At 65.1% G+C, this 19,551-nt stretch overlaps 14 protein-coding genes across 14 annotated transcripts; 6 read left to right on the top strand and 8 right to left on the bottom strand.

Moving 5' to 3' along the window:
- Positions 1-89: 89 nt before the first annotated feature.
- On the bottom strand, positions 90-437 carry MICPUCDRAFT_60046 (uncharacterized protein; the record flags this gene model as incomplete). Its single annotated transcript, XM_003060593.1, has 1 exon — positions 90-437. The coding sequence occupies one exon, from the start codon at positions 435-437 to the stop codon at positions 90-92; it is 348 nt and encodes a 115-aa protein (XP_003060639.1).
- Positions 438-820: 383 nt separating this feature from the next.
- Positions 821-1,891, bottom strand: MICPUCDRAFT_60047 (uncharacterized protein; the record flags this gene model as incomplete). The annotated part of the gene is made up of 1 exon (XM_003060594.1): positions 821-1,891. One exon carries the CDS (start codon positions 1,889-1,891, stop codon positions 821-823), a length of 1,071 nt encoding a protein of 356 aa, XP_003060640.1.
- A 188-nt stretch (positions 1,892-2,079) lies between these two features.
- MICPUCDRAFT_60048 (uncharacterized protein) lies at positions 2,080-3,294 on the top strand (the record flags this gene model as incomplete). Its single annotated transcript, XM_003060297.1, has 1 exon — positions 2,080-3,294. The coding sequence occupies one exon, from the start codon at positions 2,080-2,082 to the stop codon at positions 3,292-3,294; it is 1,215 nt and encodes a 404-aa protein (XP_003060343.1).
- Positions 3,295-3,327: 33 nt separating this feature from the next.
- Positions 3,328-4,425, bottom strand: MICPUCDRAFT_34565 (uncharacterized protein; the record flags this gene model as incomplete). Its single annotated transcript, XM_003060595.1, has 1 exon — positions 3,328-4,425. The coding sequence occupies one exon, from the start codon at positions 4,423-4,425 to the stop codon at positions 3,397-3,399; it is 1,029 nt and encodes a 342-aa protein (XP_003060641.1). The 3' UTR covers positions 3,328-3,396.
- Positions 4,426-4,552: 127 nt separating this feature from the next.
- On the top strand, positions 4,553-6,946 carry MICPUCDRAFT_60050 (ABC transporter; the record flags this gene model as incomplete). The annotated part of the gene is made up of 1 exon (XM_003060298.1): positions 4,553-6,946. The coding sequence occupies one exon, from the start codon at positions 4,553-4,555 to the stop codon at positions 6,944-6,946; it is 2,394 nt and encodes a 797-aa protein (XP_003060344.1).
- Positions 6,947-7,101: 155 nt separating this feature from the next.
- Positions 7,102-7,806, bottom strand: MICPUCDRAFT_60051 (uncharacterized protein; the record flags this gene model as incomplete). The annotated part of the gene is made up of 1 exon (XM_003060596.1): positions 7,102-7,806. One exon carries the CDS (start codon positions 7,804-7,806, stop codon positions 7,102-7,104), a length of 705 nt encoding a protein of 234 aa, XP_003060642.1.
- Positions 7,807-7,929: 123 nt separating this feature from the next.
- On the bottom strand, positions 7,930-8,898 carry MICPUCDRAFT_60052 (uncharacterized protein; the record flags this gene model as incomplete). The annotated part of the gene is made up of 1 exon (XM_003060597.1): positions 7,930-8,898. One exon carries the CDS (start codon positions 8,896-8,898, stop codon positions 7,930-7,932), a length of 969 nt encoding a protein of 322 aa, XP_003060643.1.
- Positions 8,899-9,118: 220 nt separating this feature from the next.
- Positions 9,119-10,738, top strand: RSP8 (flagellar radial spoke protein; the record flags this gene model as incomplete). The annotated part of the gene is made up of 2 exons (XM_003060299.1): positions 9,119-9,193; positions 9,320-10,738. The coding sequence occupies 2 exons, from the start codon at positions 9,119-9,121 to the stop codon at positions 10,736-10,738; spliced, it is 1,494 nt and encodes a 497-aa protein (XP_003060345.1).
- A 267-nt stretch (positions 10,739-11,005) lies between these two features.
- On the top strand, positions 11,006-11,452 carry MICPUCDRAFT_7691 (YEATS domain-containing protein; the record flags this gene model as incomplete). Its single annotated transcript, XM_003060300.1, has 1 exon — positions 11,006-11,452. A coding segment is annotated over one exon (447 nt), but the record flags the coding sequence as incomplete, so codon positions are not given.
- A 154-nt stretch (positions 11,453-11,606) lies between these two features.
- MICPUCDRAFT_34570 (uncharacterized protein) lies at positions 11,607-13,828 on the bottom strand. The gene has a single exon (XM_003060598.1). The coding sequence runs from the start codon at positions 13,806-13,808 to the stop codon at positions 11,691-11,693; it is 2,118 nt and encodes a 705-aa protein (XP_003060644.1). The 5' UTR covers positions 13,809-13,828; the 3' UTR covers positions 11,607-11,690.
- A 153-nt stretch (positions 13,829-13,981) lies between these two features.
- On the top strand, positions 13,982-14,478 carry MICPUCDRAFT_60056 (uncharacterized protein; the record flags this gene model as incomplete). Its single annotated transcript, XM_003060301.1, has 1 exon — positions 13,982-14,478. The coding sequence occupies exon 1, from the start codon at positions 14,146-14,148 to the stop codon at positions 14,476-14,478; it is 333 nt and encodes a 110-aa protein (XP_003060347.1). The 5' UTR covers positions 13,982-14,145.
- A 67-nt stretch (positions 14,479-14,545) lies between these two features.
- On the bottom strand, positions 14,546-16,779 carry MICPUCDRAFT_60057 (uncharacterized protein; the record flags this gene model as incomplete). The annotated part of the gene is made up of 1 exon (XM_003060599.1): positions 14,546-16,779. The coding sequence occupies one exon, from the start codon at positions 16,777-16,779 to the stop codon at positions 14,635-14,637; it is 2,145 nt and encodes a 714-aa protein (XP_003060645.1). The 3' UTR covers positions 14,546-14,634.
- A 168-nt stretch (positions 16,780-16,947) lies between these two features.
- MICPUCDRAFT_60058 (uncharacterized protein) lies at positions 16,948-17,609 on the top strand. The gene is made up of 2 exons (XM_003060302.1): positions 16,948-17,055; positions 17,176-17,609. Exons 1-2 carry the CDS (start codon positions 16,988-16,990, stop codon positions 17,456-17,458), a joined length of 351 nt encoding a protein of 116 aa, XP_003060348.1. The 5' UTR covers positions 16,948-16,987; the 3' UTR covers positions 17,459-17,609.
- Positions 17,579-19,513, bottom strand: MICPUCDRAFT_60059 (radial spoke protein 7). The gene has a single exon (XM_003060600.1). It carries the CDS (start codon positions 19,478-19,480, stop codon positions 17,642-17,644), a length of 1,839 nt encoding a protein of 612 aa, XP_003060646.1. The 5' UTR covers positions 19,481-19,513; the 3' UTR covers positions 17,579-17,641.
- Positions 19,514-19,551: the final 38 nt, after the last annotated feature.

Below are 19,551 nucleotides of genomic sequence, written 5' to 3' on the forward strand. Positions count from 1 at the left end.
ACGGAGATTTGTAGAGGTCTGGGTCGCTACGCTCCAGATACGCCCCCGAACTCCCGTGATTTTCGTAAGGTTTTGGTCTTATTACAAAGCTATAAACTACCCAAGAACTCCCCAATCGTCATCGTCTTCAATTCAGGCTCAAGACCACTTCCGTCGGGTCTAAAGCGGTCAAAAGTAGCCCGACAAAACGGACATTTCCAAAGCTCGTGCTTGAGACCTGGCAGTTCATACTTCGGCTTGTAGAAGTCCTCCTGCGTCCAAGTTCCCTTCCAATTCTTCTCCACACAACAGCTACAGATGAAGTGGTCGCACTTCATACAGGTAATATTGGTGTCGTCAAACATCATCGTCGGCGTCTCCTTCCTCACGCAGTAAGGCACATCACAAACCTTCCCTGCCGTCTGCTTGTTTCGCTTATTTTTTTTGTTGTTCGGCATTTTTGGACTTATTTTTCGTTTTGAGGCGACCTCACTTAGGTTTCCAATTTTCATTTTTTTGGCTTGTATAAAAACCCTAAAATTGATACAAAAACACCTATTAAATTAGGTTTTGATAGGCGAGTACTACGCCCTTTAAGCCCTGAATTAGCGTTGATGCGACAGAGTTAAGGGTGAAATGAACCCGAAGGGTTCAACCCTTTAAGCTCCGTCAATTCACGCTAATTCAGGGCTTAAAGGGCGTAGTACAGTAAGGTTATTCTCATTCTGAGATCACGGCGTCGGTGTAGTAGGGCCTAGCTTACGCGGCGGGGGGTTGCGTTCCAGCAAAAGCAACATAAGAAAATACACCTCTTAGCCTAACACCACCGCCTCACGCGTTCTCACGTATTCTTCTTCTTCAGCGCAAAGTCCGGCATGACGAGGATCTGCTCCTTCGGAACTTTCTTGTTCGTGCTGAAGATCTGCAGCAGCGCGCTCGCTTCGTCGCCGGAGAGACCGGCCATGAGCACGGTGGTTTTTTTCGGATCCGCGCCGACGACGCGGTCAAAGTTCCCCCCCCCGCCGCCGCCGCCCGCGATCGCTTGCCTCACCGCGAACAACCCGGCGTCGAAATCGTCGTACGACGTCACGACCTTCGTTCCCCCCTCGCGCCAAGAATCCCACTCGCTGACGTACGCCGCGCTCTGCGAGTCCCCCGCGTGTAAATACAACAGCGTGACTGGGTTTTTCCCCGCGTGCGAGCTCACCGGCGGCCACTCGATGACGCTCCGTAACGGCCCCATCCCTCTCGGTCCGCCGGCGACGCACACGATCGCGTGCCCGCGCTCGATCGCGGACTTCAGGCAGTACTCCGGGAAAAGCGGGTTCTCGAACCCGCAGCCTTTCACCGCGGAGACGCGCAGACGCATCGGCGGTTGCGCGGCGGCGAAAAAGTTTTCATCCCCGTCGTCGCTCCCGGTGTCGAGCAGAAGCTCCACGACGCTGACGTCCGAGTTCGGCGCCGTGCTCCGCGCTCTGTACGGGCTCACCGAGATCGGCTTCGAGATCGCCTTTCCGGAGTCCACGTCGGTTATCGTGACGTACTGACCCGGGAGTTCGAACGCGTCGATCCACCGAGCGTGTTTAAACAGCGTCCCGGACGTGCGCTGGCGATGGTTCAAGAGCTCGTCCCCGCGCTCGTCCGCGACGCCGACGACGAGCGTTCGAAGCTTGCCGTTCAGCGACGCCGCGTTGTTCGCGATGAGCTCGCCTTCGAACGACTCGGGCGCGGCGCCGGCGTCCCCGGCCGCGGACGCGGACGCGGCGGTCGCGCCGCGACGCGTCGGGGACGATCGCGGTCCACTAACAACGCGCGCGCGCGATGACGACGACGACGACGCGCGGCGAGACGTCAGCGCGCTCGCTCGGAGCATCGCGCGCGCGGAGGGCGCGGAGGTTGCGATCGACGCCATGGCTCGCGTCCCGATCTTCGCGCGGTCGTGCTCGCGCGCGGCTCTGTGACGTCGCACGCGCTTCGGCGGCTTCGAAAACGAGGATCGATCACGTCTGGTCGTGTGATGACGCGGATATTCTTCGCGGATCTGATGTCACTCCTCGACGCGCGCCCGCGAGGGCGGCAGGGCGGCGCGCGAATCGCGGGATGCACGGCTGGAGCGCACCCGGCGCTCGAGCCGCGGCGTCCGTCCGCGCGAGCGACGGCGGTCGCGACGGCTTCGTCCCCGACGCCAGGTGCGGCCCGCTGGACGACGGCGGCGACGAGCTGTGGGGACGAGCCGCGATGGCGCGCGCGAAATCCCGGGACGCGTCCACGCCCGTGGAGAACGAGCTCGGGCTCATGCGAAGCGCGCGAAAGAAGGTGGGGCCGTACGCGTCGAACGAGACGCTGCGCTCGCACCTCAGGAGCGCGCGGGGGAAGCTGCACTGGGCGGTGAACGGGTATTTCAGAGCGGCGGTGTTGGAGAGGCTCGACGCCGGCGGCGCCGCCGCGGACTTTGAACCGCGCGGCATCGTGACGACGGGGGCCCCCGACTTTGCATCGCGCGCGGAGGGCGACGAAGACGACGGCGACGACGAAGACGACGACGACGACGCGTCGACTTCCGCGCCGCCGCTGCCGCCGCTGGTCTGGGAGACGATGCTGTCGCGCGTCCCGCCGTCGGACGTCTGCGCCGCCGCCGCCGCGTCGAAGACGGCGAGGGACGCGTCGCGGTCCGCGCTCGTGTGGCGGCGGCAGTACGAGCGTCGATGGGGTGCTCACGCCGCCGCGAGGGTCGCGAGCAGGGGGGTTGCGAGTCGAGGGGTCCCGGCGAGGAGCGGGGTGGTGCGCCGAGGCGGCGAGGGGTTCGACGGCGCCGGGCCGGAACCGCGGGACGCGGAGGCGGCGGCGGCGGAGAGGGGCGCGGCGACGGAGCGCGCGGCGTTCGCGACCGTGGACTGGCGCGCGGCGTACAAGCGCAGGCACGAACAAGAGCGCGACATGACGTGCCCGGAGTGCCTCTCGTGTAAGGTGATGCCGATCGTGTACGGGTTCCCCTCCCCGGCGCTCGTGACGGCGCTGAAACGGAGCGAGGTGCTCCTCGGCGGCGACTACCTCGTCGAGGGCGATCCGAGCTGGGCGTGTCAACTGTGTCAATCGAGGTGGCGCGCGTGGCCGTTCGCGTGGCCGGACCCGGGGGACGTGCGCGCGATCAAGGCGGGGATCGTTCCCCACCCGGGCTTGTCCGGGGAGAGCGGAGGCGGGAGAGGCCGAGGCGCGGACTTGGACGACGTCTCGCCGTTGCCGCGCTGGGAGGAGACGAACCGGCCGCCGTTTCTGTCGCCGCCGGCGCCGGAGGACGACGTCTCGGAGCCGTGAAGAGCACAGCGTGCGATCTGCGATCTGCGAGTTGTTACACGTTGCATAAGTTACAGGCGAGGGTACAACTAATCACCGCGCGCGCGGCGTGTCGTCGTCGCGTCACACCTTGTACGTCGCCCAGAGCGGCGCCAAGTCCACGTTGCCTCCGCACAACACGACGCCGACGCGAACCGTCGCCTCCGGGCTCTCGCGCGCGCGTAAGAACCCCTTGAACTGCTCCGACAACGCCGCGGCTAGACCGACCGCACCGCTCGGCTCGACGACGAGCTTCATCCGCTCGTAAATCAGCGCCATCGCGCGCACGATCTCCGGCTCGGTCACGGTCACGACGCCGTCGACTTTGTCCCTCACGATCGGCCACGTCAGCGCGCCCAGCTTGGCCCGCAATCCGTCCGCGATCGTGTCCGGCGGCGGCATGTCGGACACGAGCCGTCCCCGCGCTTTCGACGCCGCGACGTCCGCGCGCGGTGTCGTGGACGCCCCGCACGGCTCCGCGGCGACGACCGCGCAGTTCTCGTTGATTCCCTTCACCGCGGCGGCGACGCCGGCGATCATCCCTCCGCCGCTGACGGGGACCAAGACGACGTCCAGGCCCGGGACTTGCTCCATGAACTCCAATCCGATCGTGCCCTGGCCGCATATCACGTGCGAGTGGTCGTACGGCGGTATCAACGTCGCGCCCGTCTCGCGCTGTATCCGCCCCGCCGTCGCCTCGCGGTCCGGCACGGTAGCCTTGCAACGGGTCATGATCCCCCCGTACTCGTGAATCGCGTCGAGTTTGCACGCGGGCGCGCCCTCCGGGACGACGATGTGCGCGGGGATGCCGATCGTCCGAGCCGCGAGCGCGAGCGCGCCCGCGTGGTTCCCGCTGCTGTGCGTCACGACCCCGCGCGCGCGCTGGTCCTCCGTGAGCTGCAGCACCGCGTTCATCGCGCCTCGGTACTTGAACGCCCCGCCCTTCTGAAACGTCTCGCACTTGAAGGACACTTCCACGGGACCGCCCGCGTCGAACGCGACGAGGTGGTCGATCGTCGAGCACGTGTGCACCGGGGTGACTTTCGCGTACGGCTCGATCCGCGTCCGCGCGTCGCGGATGAGGTCCAACGTCGCCGCGTGCGGCGGCTCCATGGCCACGACGACCGCGACGGCGCGCGAAATCTTGTGCCGACTTCGCGCTTCGTCGGCGGATCCGAGCTCAAAGGGTTTTTGATTTGCGGCGGAGATCTCTCCTCGCACAAGACGGCGCGCGCCCACGATGGGTAAGAAGGACGAGACCCCCGAAGAGCGCGCGGCGAGGAAGGAGAAGGAGAAGAAGGAGAAGAAGTCCGAGAAGAAGGACAAGAAGGACCGCGACGAGACCCCGGAGGAGCGCGCCGCGCGTAAAGCGAAGAAAGAGGCGAAGAAAGCGGCGGCCGATGCGAAGCCGACGAAGCAAGCGCCGCGCGGTCCTCCGCCCGGGCGCCCTCCGCCGGTCCTGAAAGGCCGCAAAGCCGACGCCGGGTACATGGACGGCATGGACCTCCCGTCCTCGGAAGGCAGCGGCGACGAGGGCGAGGCGATCGAGCGCGAGGAGAAGACGATCGTCCTCGGCGGCAAGACGGAGAAGGAGGAGCGGAAAGCGAGAGCGAAAGAGCTCGAGGCCGCGCGCAAGGAAGCGCTCGCGAAGGAGCAAGCGATGGCGGAGGACGACGACGCGTTCACCGTGCGAACCGCCATCATGAGCGACGAGCAGAGGGAGCAGATGGCCAACACGAAGGACATCAAGATCGACGGTTTCTCCGTCAGCGCGCGCGGGAAGGAGCTTCTCGTCAACACCGACCTGACGATCGTGCACGGGCGCAGGTACGGCCTCGTCGGTCCGAACGGGATGGGGAAGACGACGATCATGAAGCTCCTCGCGCGAAGGAAACTCCCGGTGCCGGACTTCATCGACATCTTGCTCGTCGAGCAGGAGGTGGTGGGCGACGATCGCACGGCGTTGGAATCCGTCGTCGCCGCGGACGTGGAGCTCGCCAACTTGCGTAAACGGAAGATGGAGCTCGAGTCCGCGATGGAGGCGGTCGCGCGAGGGGAGGAGATGGGCGGCGAGGAGGGGCACAAGACGCGCGAGGACGCGCTCGCGCGCGCGCTCGCGGCGTGCAAAGTCAGCGAGGACGCGGAGAGCGGCAACGGCATGCGCGGCGCGCTCGCGGTGAAAGCCGCGCTCGAGGAAGCCGGGGAGATCAACGAGGATAACTTCGACCTGAGCGACCAGCTGAACAAGACGTACGAGCGACTCGACGAGAAGGGCGACGCGACCGCGGAGGCGAGAGCGTCGAAGATTCTCCACGGTTTAGGGTTCACGGTGCCGAGAAAGGACGGCAACAGCGGGCCCGAGCGGTTCAGCATGCACAACACGACCAAGTCCTTCTCCGGCGGGTGGAGGATGCGCATCTCGCTCGCGAGGGCGCTGTTCATCGAGCCGACGTGTTTGTTGCTCGACGAGCCGACGAACCACCTCGACTTGAGAGCGGTCATCTGGCTCGAGGAGTACTTGATGCGGTGGAAAAAGACGCTCCTCGTCGTGTCGCACGATCGGGATTTCTTAAACTCCGTCTCCACGGACATCATCCACCTGCACGACCAGAAGCTGTCGCAGTACCGCGGCTCGTTCGAGTCGTTCGAGGAGATGTACGAGCAGCGACGCAGAGAGGCGAACAAGGCGTTCGAGAAGTACGAGAAGCAGATCAAGCAAGCGAAAGCTGCGAAGGGCGGGCAGGCGAAAGGGAAACAGGCGGACGTCAAGAACCAGGCGAAGAAGGACGCGGAGAAGAAGCAGCAGAAGAAGGGGAACAAGGGGATGATGGACGACGCGGAGGACGACGGCAGAGGCGAGTCCGCGGCGCCGAGGAAGTGGACGGACTACGAGGTGGAGTTCCACTTCCCGACGCCGACGGAGCTCCCGCCGCCGTTGATGTCCTTGACGGACTGCCACTTCAAGTACCCGAAACTCGAGGGGTTCGCGCTCGAGAACTTGAACCTCGGGATCGACATGGGGACCAGGGTCGGGATCATCGGCCCGAACGGCGCGGGGAAGTCGACGCTCATGAACCTCCTCGCGGGCGACCTCGAGCCGACGAAGGGCGACTCGCGGCGGTCGCACAAGCTTCGAATCGGTCGGTACTCGCAGCACTTCGTGGACGTTCTCTCCATGGACGAAAACCCGGTGCAGTACCTCCTGCGGTCGTACCTCAAGCCCGAGGGCGGGTCGTACAAGCCCGAGGAGATCCGCGCGAAGCTCGGGAAGTTTGGTCTTCCCGGACACAACCACCTCACGCCCATCGTGAAACTCTCGGGAGGGCAAAAGGCGCGGGTCGTGTTCACCGCGATTCAGCTCTCGAACCCGCACATTCTGCTCATGGACGAGCCGACGAACCACCTGGACATGCAGTCCATCGACGCGCTCGGGACAGCGCTGGACGAGTTCGACGGCGGCGTCGTCCTCATCACGCACGACGCGCACATTTGTTCCAAGGTGTTGGACGCGGAGACGTCTGAGATTTGGGTCGTGGACGAGGGCACCGTGGAGAAGTTCGACGGCGACTTCCAGGAGTACCGCGAGAAGCTCGTGAAAGAGATCGCCGCGGAGCTCGACGCGGAGGAAGTTTAGGGGCGGTGAGAGTGAAGACGAAGATAACAGAGGGGCGGTCACGCGTGGCGTTTCGTTAGTAACAAACCGGCCGAACCTAACGCGTACGCCCGCGCGAGTCGTGCCTCCGTTCGTCCGTCCCTCCGTTCGTCCGTCGTCCGCCGACGACCGAACGCCTACAACGTCTTCAGGAGGTACTCCAGCGCTTGCTCCTGCGTCTCCCCGTTCGATACCAAGTAATCCACCATCTTCCGCATGTTTTCGTTCGGGTCCAGCCCGAGCATGTTCGGCCGTCTCGACACCGCGGCGACAACGGCGTCCGCGTCGAGGCCGAGCTCGCCGAGATACTCAAACAGCGGCCGCAATCGTCCTTCCACGCTGTACGCCAGCGTCGCCGGGTGCGCGTTCACGAGCTTCCCGACGTCCGCGGCGCTGACGCCCTTGGACTCTAAGAACGCGACGACTGCGGACATCTCCTCCACGCCGAACGGCGCGTCCGCGGCGCCGCCTCGCTTTGCGTTTTCGTACTCGAACCACTCCGACGCTTCGCTCTGGACGCGCAGCGCGTTCACGCGCGGGACGCCGAGCGCTTCGAGGTACTCGTACACGTCGATGTTGCTCTTCTCCGAGGTCATGCGGTAGATCCGCTGCACGCCCTGTCGCCCGGGGCGCAGGCGCGCGGTCGTCGTCGTCGCGACGGAGGACGCGCGCGTCTCGCGCCGCCGCCGGAACGATTCGGAGGGCAGGGTCGTCGACGTCGACGAAATGATGAATCTCGAGCGTCCCGCGCGCAGGCGGTCCGCGGCCGAGGACGACGACGCGGAGGAGGAGGAGGACGCGGTCATCGACGCGACGACGCGCGATGCGGCGGAGGAGGACATGACGGTCGGCGTGCGGTGGAGACGACGCGCGCGACGTCGGCGTGTCTCGAAGTGACGAACAGAATGCTTGCAGTGCGCTTTTCGTCATCCGGGGACATGACGGATTTCGTCGAAAAAGAAATTTTATTTCACGCGGCAGTACACGAACACCTCGCCATCGCGGTCCGCCATGATCCGAAAGTCCTCGTCCACGTACCTCACGAACGTGCTCGCGGTCGGCGCTCGACCTTTGTTCCACGGCAGCAATCGCCACACCGCGCCGACGGGGTAGTCGCGGTCGAGCAAGAGGTTCGGAAGCAAGACGGGCCACGGCCGCGGTATCCCTCTGCACTCCTCCACGCGCGTCTTCACGAGCTCCAACGACACCTCCCCGGTGCTCGCGTCGACGTTCACCTTCTCCGCGAAGGATATAATCCTCCCGCCGAACGTCGGCAGGAGTTTGAACCACCCCAGGATGGGAATCACCGTCAGCGCGAAGAGGATCGTGTCGAAGTAGCTCTCCATCGTGCCGCCGGCGCCGCCGGCGACGTCGATCTTCTGCGCGACGCGTCCCACCGTGGACGCGCCCCAGGACTTCACCTGCAGCTCGTGCAGGCGGAAGAACACTTCGCTGGATTTCTTATCCCCGAACATGTTGTCCCCGAACGCGTCTTGGATCGCCATGAAGAACGGGGACGAGCGGAACAGCTGCTTCGTCGCGAGCACGCACTCCCACTCGCCGTTCAACAGGTTCACGTCCTCGACCGGGCACCCGGGGCGGTCGGCGGAGATGAACGCGTTCGGCGTCCTCGTCTTCACGAGCGCGTCCACAGCCTCTAAGATCTCGTCCCTGTGATCGCGGTTGTACTCGTCCAGGGGCGCGTACGCCGCCTGCTGGAACAGCAGCTGGCCTCGATCGGTGAGCGCGCTCAGTCGCAGGAGCCGCATCTTGATCTCTTCTCTCGTCGGCGTCGTCGTCGTCGTCGTCGTCGCGGGCGGGGAGGACGCGGACGCGCGGCATCGGAGCGAGGAGGACGCCGAGCGCGCGGTGCGTCGTCGCGCCGCGCAGGTCGCGCTCGCGGTGGAGGAGGACGCGGAGAGGCTCAGCATCATCGCGTGGATGTGTGTCCGTGTGCTTGCCGTGTGAGAGATAAGATGACGCGAACCGACGTGTCCGGGTCGCGCGGCAGTCGAGAGTCGCGAGCAGCGCGAGCTCACTGATGACCTCTCTCGCTGCGCGCCATCCACCACCGAACGCGCTTCGAATCGGAGCGCGCGCCAGACCGACCCGCGCGACGCCGCACGCGTCCCGGCACGACCGTCTCTTCTGAAGATGGCGGCGCGGTACCAGAAAGCGTTCAGCATCCCCGATGGGTTCCCCCAGATCCTCAAGGCGTTCACGCGCGAGGTGCGAATCCGCGATGCCCCGTTTTAGCCCGCCTCCAACCGCATTTGGGCGTGTAATTGACCCCCTTCCCCGCGATCGATCGCGGCCTGACGCCTCACGCCCTCCCTTCCCTCGACGAACGCGCAGATCCTTCGATCGCAGCCGGAGAACATCTACGAGTTCGGCGCGGACTACTTCGCCGAGCTCTCGGAGAAGAACGCGGCCGCCGCGCGCGGGGACGGGGACACGGACGCGGGCGATTCCGAGGAAGATTACACCCCGAGGAGGACGCTGTACGACATGACCGACGACGAGCTCAGCGAGTTCATCATGGATCAGTTCATGAAGTACGACACGGACGGGAGCGGGTACTTGGACCGAAAGGAGTTCAAAGCCCTCTTGACCGGGACGGAGATGGGCCTCTCGAAGAAGGACGCGCGGCGTCTTCTCTCTGAGGCGGATGAAAACGACGACGGCGTCTTGGAGTACACCGAGTTCGTTCCGATCATGACCGAGATCGTGAGCAACATGAGAGCGAAAGAGGTGGCGCGCGAGATGAAAGAAGAGGAAGAGGACGATGCAAGGGAGCAGGTGCAGTACCACCTCCTGCACGGGATGCCCAGGGAGGAGCTCGAGGAGATGATGGAGCGAATCTTTTCAGACGCGGACGCGGACGGGAACGGGACTCTGGACAGGAAGGAGTTCTCGAAGTGTCTGCACTCCGCGGAGCTCGGGCTGACGCGGAAAGAGATCAACCTGCTGTTGAGCGACGTGGACGTGGACGACGACGGTTTGGTGTCGTACTCTGAGTTCGCGCCGTTGTGTTTCGACATTCTCGTGGAGAGGTTTAAAGACGACGTCCTCGCGGAAGCCGCGCTCGAGTCCGCGGACGCGCTCACGATGGCGCTCATCGAAGAGTTCCAGAGGAAGGAGACCACGATCGGCGGCAAGGACGAGCCGCTCGGGAAGATGCATCGCAACCTCGTGAAGCAAGCGCTCGTCGATCTCAGCGCGGAGTTCCTCGGGCTGTCCAAGCTTCAGATCACGGCGATCATGTCCGAGGCGACGACGATCGAAAACGACGAGGTCGACTACGAGATCTTCGCCCCGAGCGCGGCGCGGATGATCTACTCCATGGTCGACACCGCGTCGCAGGCGCAGAGGGTGAACGCGATCGCGAAGCTGTCGAACACGGAGGGCGCGCACGTGTTGCACCAATCCGACCGCGACGACGTGAGAGAGCTCATCGCGTTGGCGTTTCAAGACGCGGACGTCGAGGGCAGAGGCGCGCTGGACCGGGACCAGGTGTACGACATCTTGAGCGACCTCGGCGCGAACTCGCTGGATTTGAAGCCCGGGGAGATCAACGCGCTCGTGAGCGCCGTGGACGAGAACGAGGACGGGGAGGTGACGTACGCGGAGCTGACGGATTTCCTGTGCAAGGTGCTCGAGCATCTCTCGAGGGAACGGTGGATCCAGGAGGTGGCGTTCGGGGAGCACGGGTTCGAGGAGGGCGACGACGGGGAGGAGTACGCGGACGACGACGGGAGCTACGAGAGCGCGTGAGGCGCGAGCTGAGGGTTGTGAATACGAACACAAGTTGTCGCGAACGCTCGACCGACGGACGCCCGCGCGCGGCGAGCGATAAAAATGTCGCTCAGAATCTCGTCAAACTCAAAATTCGATCCCGCGGGAATTGCCCTAGATGAGATGGATCGTTCCCGCCCTCTCGTCGATCGCACTTCACGCGGCGCGATGGCGGAGTCCCCGATGGAGACCGCCGCCCCCGGCGAGACGCCACCCGCGGCGGAACCCATCCCCGACGATCCGTCGCGGGTTAAAGGCAAAGAGCTCGTCGTCCCGATATGTTACGGCACGTGCGCGTACTGGCTCGGGAAAAAAGCGGACGAGTACCACTCGCACAAGTGGACGGTGTACCTTCGAGGCGCGGAGCACGAGGACCTGTCGCACTGCATCGAGAAGGTCGTGTTCAACCTCCACCCGTCGTTTAAAGAGCCGGTGCGGGTGTTAGAGAAGCCGCCGTACGAGGTCACGGAGACGGGATGGGGCGAGTTCGAGATCGGCGTCACCGTGCACTTCGCCTCGGACGCGGGGGAGAAACCGTTAGAGCTCTCCGCGCCTCTGAAGCTGTATTTAGAAGACACGGAGAAGGGCAAGGCGGAGAGCAAGGCGGCGAAGAAGCCGGTGGTGAAGGAGAAGTACGAGGAGATCGTCTTCCACGAACCGAGGGAGGAGTTCGCGAAGAGGATCGAAGGGCACAAGCCCAAGAAGGCGCCGGAGACGGAGATCACCCCGGTGCTCGGCAAGCGAGACGATCGCGACGAGCTCTTGAAGATCGCGACCGCGAGGAAGGTGGTCGCGGAGAGAATCGGGGTCGTGAAGCAGCAGCTCGACGCGCTGAGTTGAGCTTAGTCGATCGCGCTTCGTCCGTCGTAACAAAGCCGCGGACGCTGCTCCTAATTAATTCGCGACGTTCGCCTCGTTCTATGATACTCTACTAGTACAGGCCTCCCAACACCGTCGAGAGCGCGTTCGGCCCGTGCTTCATCGCGTCGATCGCGTTCCGTCCGTACCCGTTGTTCGGATCCAGCAGCGCCATGTACACGAGCGTGTACGCCTCCGTCACCGCGGACGCGAACGCCGCGCGCGCGTCGGCGCGGATCCTCGGCGCCTTGATCTCGTCGAAATTTGGAATCGGCGCCGTCGTCTCGCTCACGGCGTCCACGAGCGCGTCGAGCGCGCGCCCGACGGCGTCTAGCGCGAGCGCGGGGTCTCTCGCCATGACTTGCGTTTGCGCGCTCCCCCCCGCGCCGCCGCCGCCGCCGCTCTGTTGTTGGTACAGCGACATGAGCTCGCGAATCTCCGCGAGGCCGGCGGAGTGCAACACTCGCGTGGACTCGTCCTCCGCCGCTTTCCTCGTGAGCGCCGCGATCTTGCTCGTGAGCTTCTCCACGAGCGACGTCGCGCGCGGGAACGGCGTCAACACCTGCGCGACCGCGTGCGCGCAGTTGATCGAGTACGCCTCCTTCGCCCACCTCTTCGCGTGCGCGGTCGGCAACGGTGCGAGCTCCGTCCCGGTCGCCGCGACCGCGTCCCGGTGACGCTTCACCTGCGCTTCGATCATATCCGCGCTTCTATCGCACGCGTCGATCACCGGGTCGATCACGGCAGATAGCACGTCCGCGGTGGACGCGTCCGCTTCCGCGCCGTCCGCGCCCCGCGCGCCGTCGTCGAACGTGGACGACAGCGCGGTGAGCAACTCCGCGGCTTTGTTCGCCGCTTCCGTCACCGCGGCGGGCGCGGCGAGCGTTTCCGTCGGCACCGGCGGCGACGCCCTGAGCGCGTCGGCGTCTTTTTGTATCATAGACTCGAACGTCATCTTCGCGGAGGAGCCGCACTCGTCGATCGTCGCCGCGAGCCCGGCGTCGGCGCCGATTATCTTTACCATCACGCCGCGGTAAAACGTCAGGAGGTTCCCGAGCTTAAACGCGACGAGCGCCGGCGGCGTGGACGATAGGACCTGCTCGACGCGGACCTTGAACGGCCGGCACACGCCGTCGAGGATGCGGTCGAGGACCTTCGCCGGGTCCGCGAGCTCGTCGTCCTCGTCCTCGGGCGGCGTGGGCGTGCTCGGCGCGTTCGGCGACGCCGCGTTTGGTCCGTCGCCGCCGCCAGTCTCCGCGCCGTCGCCGCCTCCTTCGCGCGGCGTCTCCGCTAACAACAGCGCGTCCACGAGCTCCTTCTCCCCCGCGGTGGCCTGATGCAGCCATCCTAGCATGTCGCCTACGTAACGTAACGGATCAGGCGCGTGCGTTTCAATCGGCACCGGGATCCCCCCCGGCCCGCCCCTCGTCAACGCGTTGATGAACCGCCGGAACAGCGCGTTGTGCCGCGTCCGCGACACCTCCTCGACGCAGTACTTGTGCAGCACCGGCCGCGCCCTGAGCGCGCTCATCGCGCGCGAGAGCAGCTCCGGGACCTCCCCGGCGTCGTCCTCCGCGAGCGCGGCGCACTCGCCTTGGACCCAGCGGCACAGCCTCTCGTGCGCGGCTTCCTGATGCGACGCCATCTGATCCATCAGCTCCATCCCCGCGCGCTGATGCCGCGTCCGCAGGAGCGCGCGGCAGTTGGCGTGAATCTCTTGCACCCTCGCGAGCGCGTCGAAGAACGCGCCGGTGACGTCGTCGCTCTTCAAGAGCGCGATCTCCTCGTCTTTGAGTTGGAAGTCGACCGAGAACGTCTTGATCGTTCGCTTCCGCTCCTCGATCGCGCGCTTCTCTTCCGCGAGCCTGCTCGTCTCTCGGAGCAGCACGCGCGTCCTCGCGCGGCTGCTGTCGAGCGCGCTCGAGATCCTCTGGCACCCGGCGAGGAGGCCGTCCAGCTGCGCGTCCACCTCGGACAGCGCATCGCGCGCGTTCGAGCTCGCGTCTAGGAACTCCCTGTTCACGTCCAGGCCGCGACGCTCGATGCTGAGTCGCAGCCCGCGCCTCGCCTCCGGGGTGTTCTCGGTGTAGAACTCGGAGAGGCCTCGGAGGCACGCGACGATCTCGGGGGAGTCCGCGCGCGTCTCGAGGACCTTCTTGACCTTGCGCGCGAGCCCGGGCGCGAGCGCCATCGTCGCGCGGATCCGCGGGGCGTCGCGCGCGGGGGCACTGACGACACTTCAAACACTCCATGGGAAAATAAATCGGACGCGGGCGGACTACAGTACGGACTCGAGCGAGGGCTTCTCTTTCTTTCCCGTTCCCGGCGGGCGCGATCCTCACACGCGCACGCGCACGGGGATCGCGTCACGCACGCGAAACCGCGCGCCGGGTTCTCCCACTCGACGCCACACGCCGTCGACGTCCACGCGAACGCGAGAGGTCGACTCGATCGCGCGGACGCTCAGCGCGAGATCCGCTCGCTCGCGAGAGAACGAAATTAATTAGGGTACGGAGACGACGAGCGTGATGAGCATGCAGAGCGCGCTTCGAACGATCGCGTCGCGGACGCTCAGAGGGGCGCAGCGGACGCAGACGCGGAAGATGGGCGCGGGTCCGCCCGGGGGGTTCTGGGCGGAGGGCGCGCAGCCGGAGGGCCACGTGAACGGCCGTTTGTTCAACGAGACCCCGCCCCCGCCCGGACAGAGCAGGAAGTGGGAGAGCTGGGAGGCGCCGTGGTACCTCGCGTTCGGGACCGTGACCGTGATGCTGGTTCTGGGGTTGAACAACAAGCCGAACACGTCGAGCACGGAGTGGGCGAAGGTTGAGGCGCAGAAGAGGCTCGACGCCGCGGAGAAATGAGCGCGCGATCGCGACGCGCGCCGCGATCGGTCGACGCGCGGCTGGGAGGGGAAACTCGAGGTGGGTGGAGGATAGGATACTCGCGTTGTAAAACAAAACCATTCGTCGCGCGACTCCCGCTCTCCCTCCCTCGCCGTGCTGTGCTCTGCTGTAAACCTAACGCCTGTACCTCGCGCGTTTGAAGTTGATGTACAGGTGAAAGATCCCGCGCTCGAACGAGCATCGGAACCCTTTCTTGTTACTGTACTCCCACTCCTTGTTCACGATCTTAAACGCGATGTCTTCGTACGGCGGCCCCGCGTGTATCCGAAGAATACACGTCTCCCCGTGCTTGCTCCCGTCCGGCATGATCGTGTACGTCGGCGCTTTGGTCTTGTCGATGAGGTCCGGGTAGAAGAGGTTGAACTTGTACCCCTGGACCGTCTTCGGCGGCGGGTTATCGTGGTCGTAGTGCGTCTGGTTGTACTTGTTCCACTCGTAGCCGGTGTGCACGCGGTTGAAGTACTTCGGCTTCCGCGGTCGGTACTTATCGTGCCACCAGTACACTTGCGACTCCAACGGCGTCTCGCCCGCGAACGCGACTTCCGCGCCGCCGCCGTCGCCCATCATCCTCTCCGCGAGCGCCCTGGACTTCCTCGCGGCTTCTTCCTCTACACGTTGTATCTTCTCCTGGTCGTCCGCGTCGAGATCCGCCGGGTCCTCCGCGGGGAGTTGAATCACGCCGCCCTCCCCGCCCCTGGCCGCTTGACCTTCTTTGTACGCGTTGAACGTGTCGCGCTCTTTGTTCCGCTCTTTGTACGCGCCCGCGCCGGCGACGTCCGCGAACCGCCCGAGCTTCTTCGCCCTCTCTTCCGCGCGCAGACGTTGCAACATCGCGTGGTCTTCCTTCTCGTCCACCACCTCCAAGTACTCCGGCTCGTCCTCCCTCGCGCGGATCGCCTCGGGGGAGAAGCTCCGGTCCGGGGTCCCCTCGGGCGGGGTTTCTCCGCGCGGGGACATCGGCTCCGGGGACATCGCGCGCGGGGAGAACCCGCCGTCGCCGTCGCCGTCGCCGTCGCCGTCGTCCTCGGACGCGTCCCCGGGGCCGGCGCCGCCCGCGGCGGCGACGCGACCGAAATCCGCGCCGAGGAGATCCTCGTCGTCCGACTCCGCCCCCGCCCCCGCGTCACCCGCGTCCGCGCCCGCGCCGCCCCTCGGCGGCGGCGGCACCTCCCTCGGCGCCGCCGCCGCCTGCGCGGCTCGCTGCGCGGCGTCGATGTTCCCGACCGTGACCCGGGCTTTATGCACGACGATGCGCTTCAACACGGCTTGCCAGTACTCGATCTCCGTCGCGTCCGGCGCGCGCAACGACGCTTCGATCTCGCCCTCGAGCTCCTCGAGCTCCCTCGTGTCCTTTCCGTCGAGCATGTCCTTCACGTCGCCCTCCACGGACGCGTGCAAGCCTTGATCTGCGATGTCGCGGGACACGTCGATCCCTCTCGCGCGCTTTCGCTCGGCGCGCTCGACGTCTTCGCGTCGCTGCGCGTCGGCGAGCTCGTCGTCGGCGACGACGAGCAGATTGCTCCAAAAGAATCGGTGCTCGTCCACCTTGTGGTCCAGCTCCAAGTACGTCTTGATGTCGTCCTTCAGTTCCTTCATCTCCGGGAGCGTCAGGCCGTCGAAGATCGCGAGCGGGTGCGCGCTCGCGTCGAACTCGCCGCTCCCGGGGACGGCGTGGAGGTTTCTCGACACGAGATCGATCGCCCTCGCTCTGCCATCCTTGACGCGAATCTCCGATCGCATCTTCGCCTGCAGCAGGTGGAACTCCTCCTCTTTCTTCTCCAACTCCACGGCCTCGATGAGCGCTTCCTCTCGCTGCATGATCTCGCGCTCCTCTTCCTTCTCCATCTTCTCCCGGTCCCTGGCCTCTCTCTGAAGCTTCACCTTCTCGATCTCTTTCAGTCGCTCCTTGTGCCGCTCTCGCTCCGCCTTGACGCCGAGCTCCTTGACGTCCACGCCCTTCATGATGCTCTTCTCGATCCTCTTGTGCCACACGAACCGCTCCGTGAGATTCGCGTCCCCGAACGGATTCTCCGCGTCCGTGTACCCGGCGATCTCGCCTTGTTTCAGGCGCGACGCGAGCTTCTTCGCCATCTTCTGCGCGCGCGCGCGCTTCAGATCTTCGCTGTCCTCGGATCCCGAGTCGCCGCTCGAGGACGAGGACGAGGACGAGGACGAGGACTCATGGCGTCGGGACTTCTTCTTCTTGTGCTTCGACGACTTCTTCGGTTTCTTCTCCTTCTTAGACTTCTTGCCGCCCATGTTTGCGCGTTCGACGCCCTCGCGCGCCTGCCCTCGCGCCGCCGGTTGTGAACGGAAAATTGTCGACGCGAGCGAGTCGAGTCGCGAACGCAGTCGCCGGATCGCGCGAAAAAAAAAACTGCAAGATGTGCCGCTGCAGAGGATAAGCGGCCGTCGCACTCCGGGAGGCGCATCTCACGTCCCACCGTCGAAGCGCAGACCACACACGATGTCTTACACTATCGCCGCCGCCTCCATCGTCGCGCCGAACGCGCGCGCGAACGCGCCCTCGACGAGGTCCGCGCGCGGATCCGATCCGTCCCCGCCACGATGCCGCCCACGTCAGCACGCGCGCGCGCGCTCGCGTTCTATCGACATCCGCTCTGACGACCGCGTTTCCTCCGTCGCCGCGCGCAGGAACCTCGCCGCGCGCGCGCGCGTCGCCGCCACCGTGTCCCCTCGCGTCGCGAACGTCGCTTCTTCGCGCGGTCGCCGCGCCGCGGTCGTCGTCCGCGCCGCGGAGGACCCGAAGAAGCCCGCGATCTTGCGCGAGAACGAGAAGGAGGCGTGGCTCTCGAAGGGCGAGAGGGAGGGCGAGAACCCGCTGAAAGACCCGATGGCGATGTTCGCGATCGGCGGGATCATGGTGCCGTTCATCATCCTCGCCGTCGCGGGCGCGGCGGGGTACATCGGCAACTGAGGAGCCGAGCGTCGGATCGCGCGCTCGCGAGACGCGCGACGTGGACGACCGGTTGGATTAGTGGAGTGGACTGCTTTGAAGTAATAAGCGGCGGGGGGGCCGACGCCGACGGCGGCGCAACCCTGATGTATTCGAGTTCTATTTCATACCCAGCTACGATTCTCTTCCGACGAACGACTCGCCTCACTTCCTGCGCAAGATCCCGCTCTCGTCTCGGCGGTACAAGTGCGAGTAATCGTCCGTGCTCTGAGACGCGAGTTGGATGTGCGTCGTGTCGTCCCTCACCTCTTGGAAATCCTCCTTGTCTTTCATGCGCGTCGCCTCGTACCTGAACGCCTTGTCGCGGACAATCTCCTCGCGCTCCATCTCCTTCAACGTGTCGTAAATTAACTTCGTCAACTCGTTGTAGTCCACGAACCCGTCCCCGTCCTCGTCCGCGGCGGCCATGATGCCCGCGACGTGCTTGTCCCCCAAGCCAAACTTTTTATCCCCGACGCTCTGTAAAATCGCGTACATCTCCATGCGATCGAGCGCGCCGCTGCCGTCGACGTCCGCGTCCGCGAACGCCTCGAGCATGACGGCCTCGATCTGCTCTTTATCCAGCGCTCTGAAACGCCCGACGCCAGTGAGGTCGTCTGCGCCGTGCGCGAGCGCGGTCGTCGCCTCCGCGCGTCTTCGCTGAGCGTCAAAGTCGATCATCGAGTGCATGATCTCCGCCGCGACGGTGGCGAAGAGTAAGTACCTGACCGTGCCGTCGTACGGGGATATCTCCGCCTCCGCGGCGACGCACACGAGCTGCGAGCGCGACAGGTTCACCTCCTGCGATTCCGTCACGTACGCCAGGCACGCTTTGACGTCCGAGAAGTGCAGCCGGCCGCTCCCCTCCGGATCCGCGGCGCGAAACGTCTCCACTAGCATCTTCGTTATCCCGTCCACGCTCTGCAGCGCTTCGTTCTCGAGCTGCTTGTTCTTCGCGCGCTCGACGAGGACGTCGAAGCACACGGGCGCGAACTCGCTGTATTCGATCAACCCGTCCTGGTTCGCGTCCGCCTCGGAGAGCAGCAGGTTTATCTCTTTATTGTTCAGCCCGACGTTCGCGTCCCTCAGCGCCCTCTCGAACTCGGTCGGGTCTAACGCGCCGCTGCCGTCGGTGTCGCACTCCGCGAAAATATCCCTGAGCATCTCGTCCAGCTCTTCTTTCCCCAAGCCCTTCACGAACAGCAGCGAGACGTCCTCCTTCACCGCGCCCTCGGCTTTTTCGCGGTTTCGTCGCGCCCTCGGCCCCGATTTCAACGCGCCGATGAGCTCGATCATGAGCGGGAGGAACTCCGCGTAGTCCACGTATCCGTCCTCGTCCGCGTCCGTCTCCGCCATGATCTCCCTGATCTCCCCCTTCGTCAGCTCCAGCGCGGTCGACCCCAGCACGCGCTTGAACTCGTGCCGGTCCAGGCGGCCGTTCCCGTCCTCGTCGTACGTCATGAACACCTCCAGCGCGAACTCGCTCAGCTCGCCGACGTCCATGTCCCATATCGACCTCCCACCCAACACCTCCTCCACGGTCGGCGGCGGCAACGACAGCTCGTACGCCTCCTGCTCGCCCGCGCGCTCGAGCCACGAGTCTAACCACTCGAACGGCTCGTCCGGTTTATCCGACACGACGTGCTCAACGAGCAGCGCGATGGAGCGTTGGATCCGACGGCCGTAGTCGTCGTCGAGCAGAGGTCCGGTGTGCGCGTCCTCGCGCGGGAGGCGCGCGGGGAACCGCGCGAGGCACTCGCGCAAGAAGGGGAAGATGAGTTCCGGGCGGAACGAGTACACCTCGTCCTCCATCGCGGTGACGACGTCGCGCAGGGAGTGATGCGCGGTGAGGGGCGCCTGGGTGGGATCCGGGTCGATTTCGCCCTCGAAACGAAACGCGACGAGCTTCGTGTCCAAGAACTTCTCCGCGAGCTTCCGTCGGCCTTCCGCGAGGAAGAACTCCAAGTCCGGCGCGTGCACCGCGTCGTACTCGACGACGGTCATGACGCCGCGAGGGTCGCGCGCGGGCGCTCCCGGCGTCGGTCGCGAAATGTGATTCTCTTCGCTCTGTTTTT

This window comes from Micromonas pusilla (genome assembly GCF_000151265.4).
Source record: "Micromonas pusilla CCMP1545 genomic scaffold MICPUCscaffold_8, whole genome shotgun sequence".
NCBI lineage: Eukaryota > Viridiplantae > Chlorophyta > Mamiellophyceae > Mamiellales > Mamiellaceae > Micromonas > Micromonas pusilla.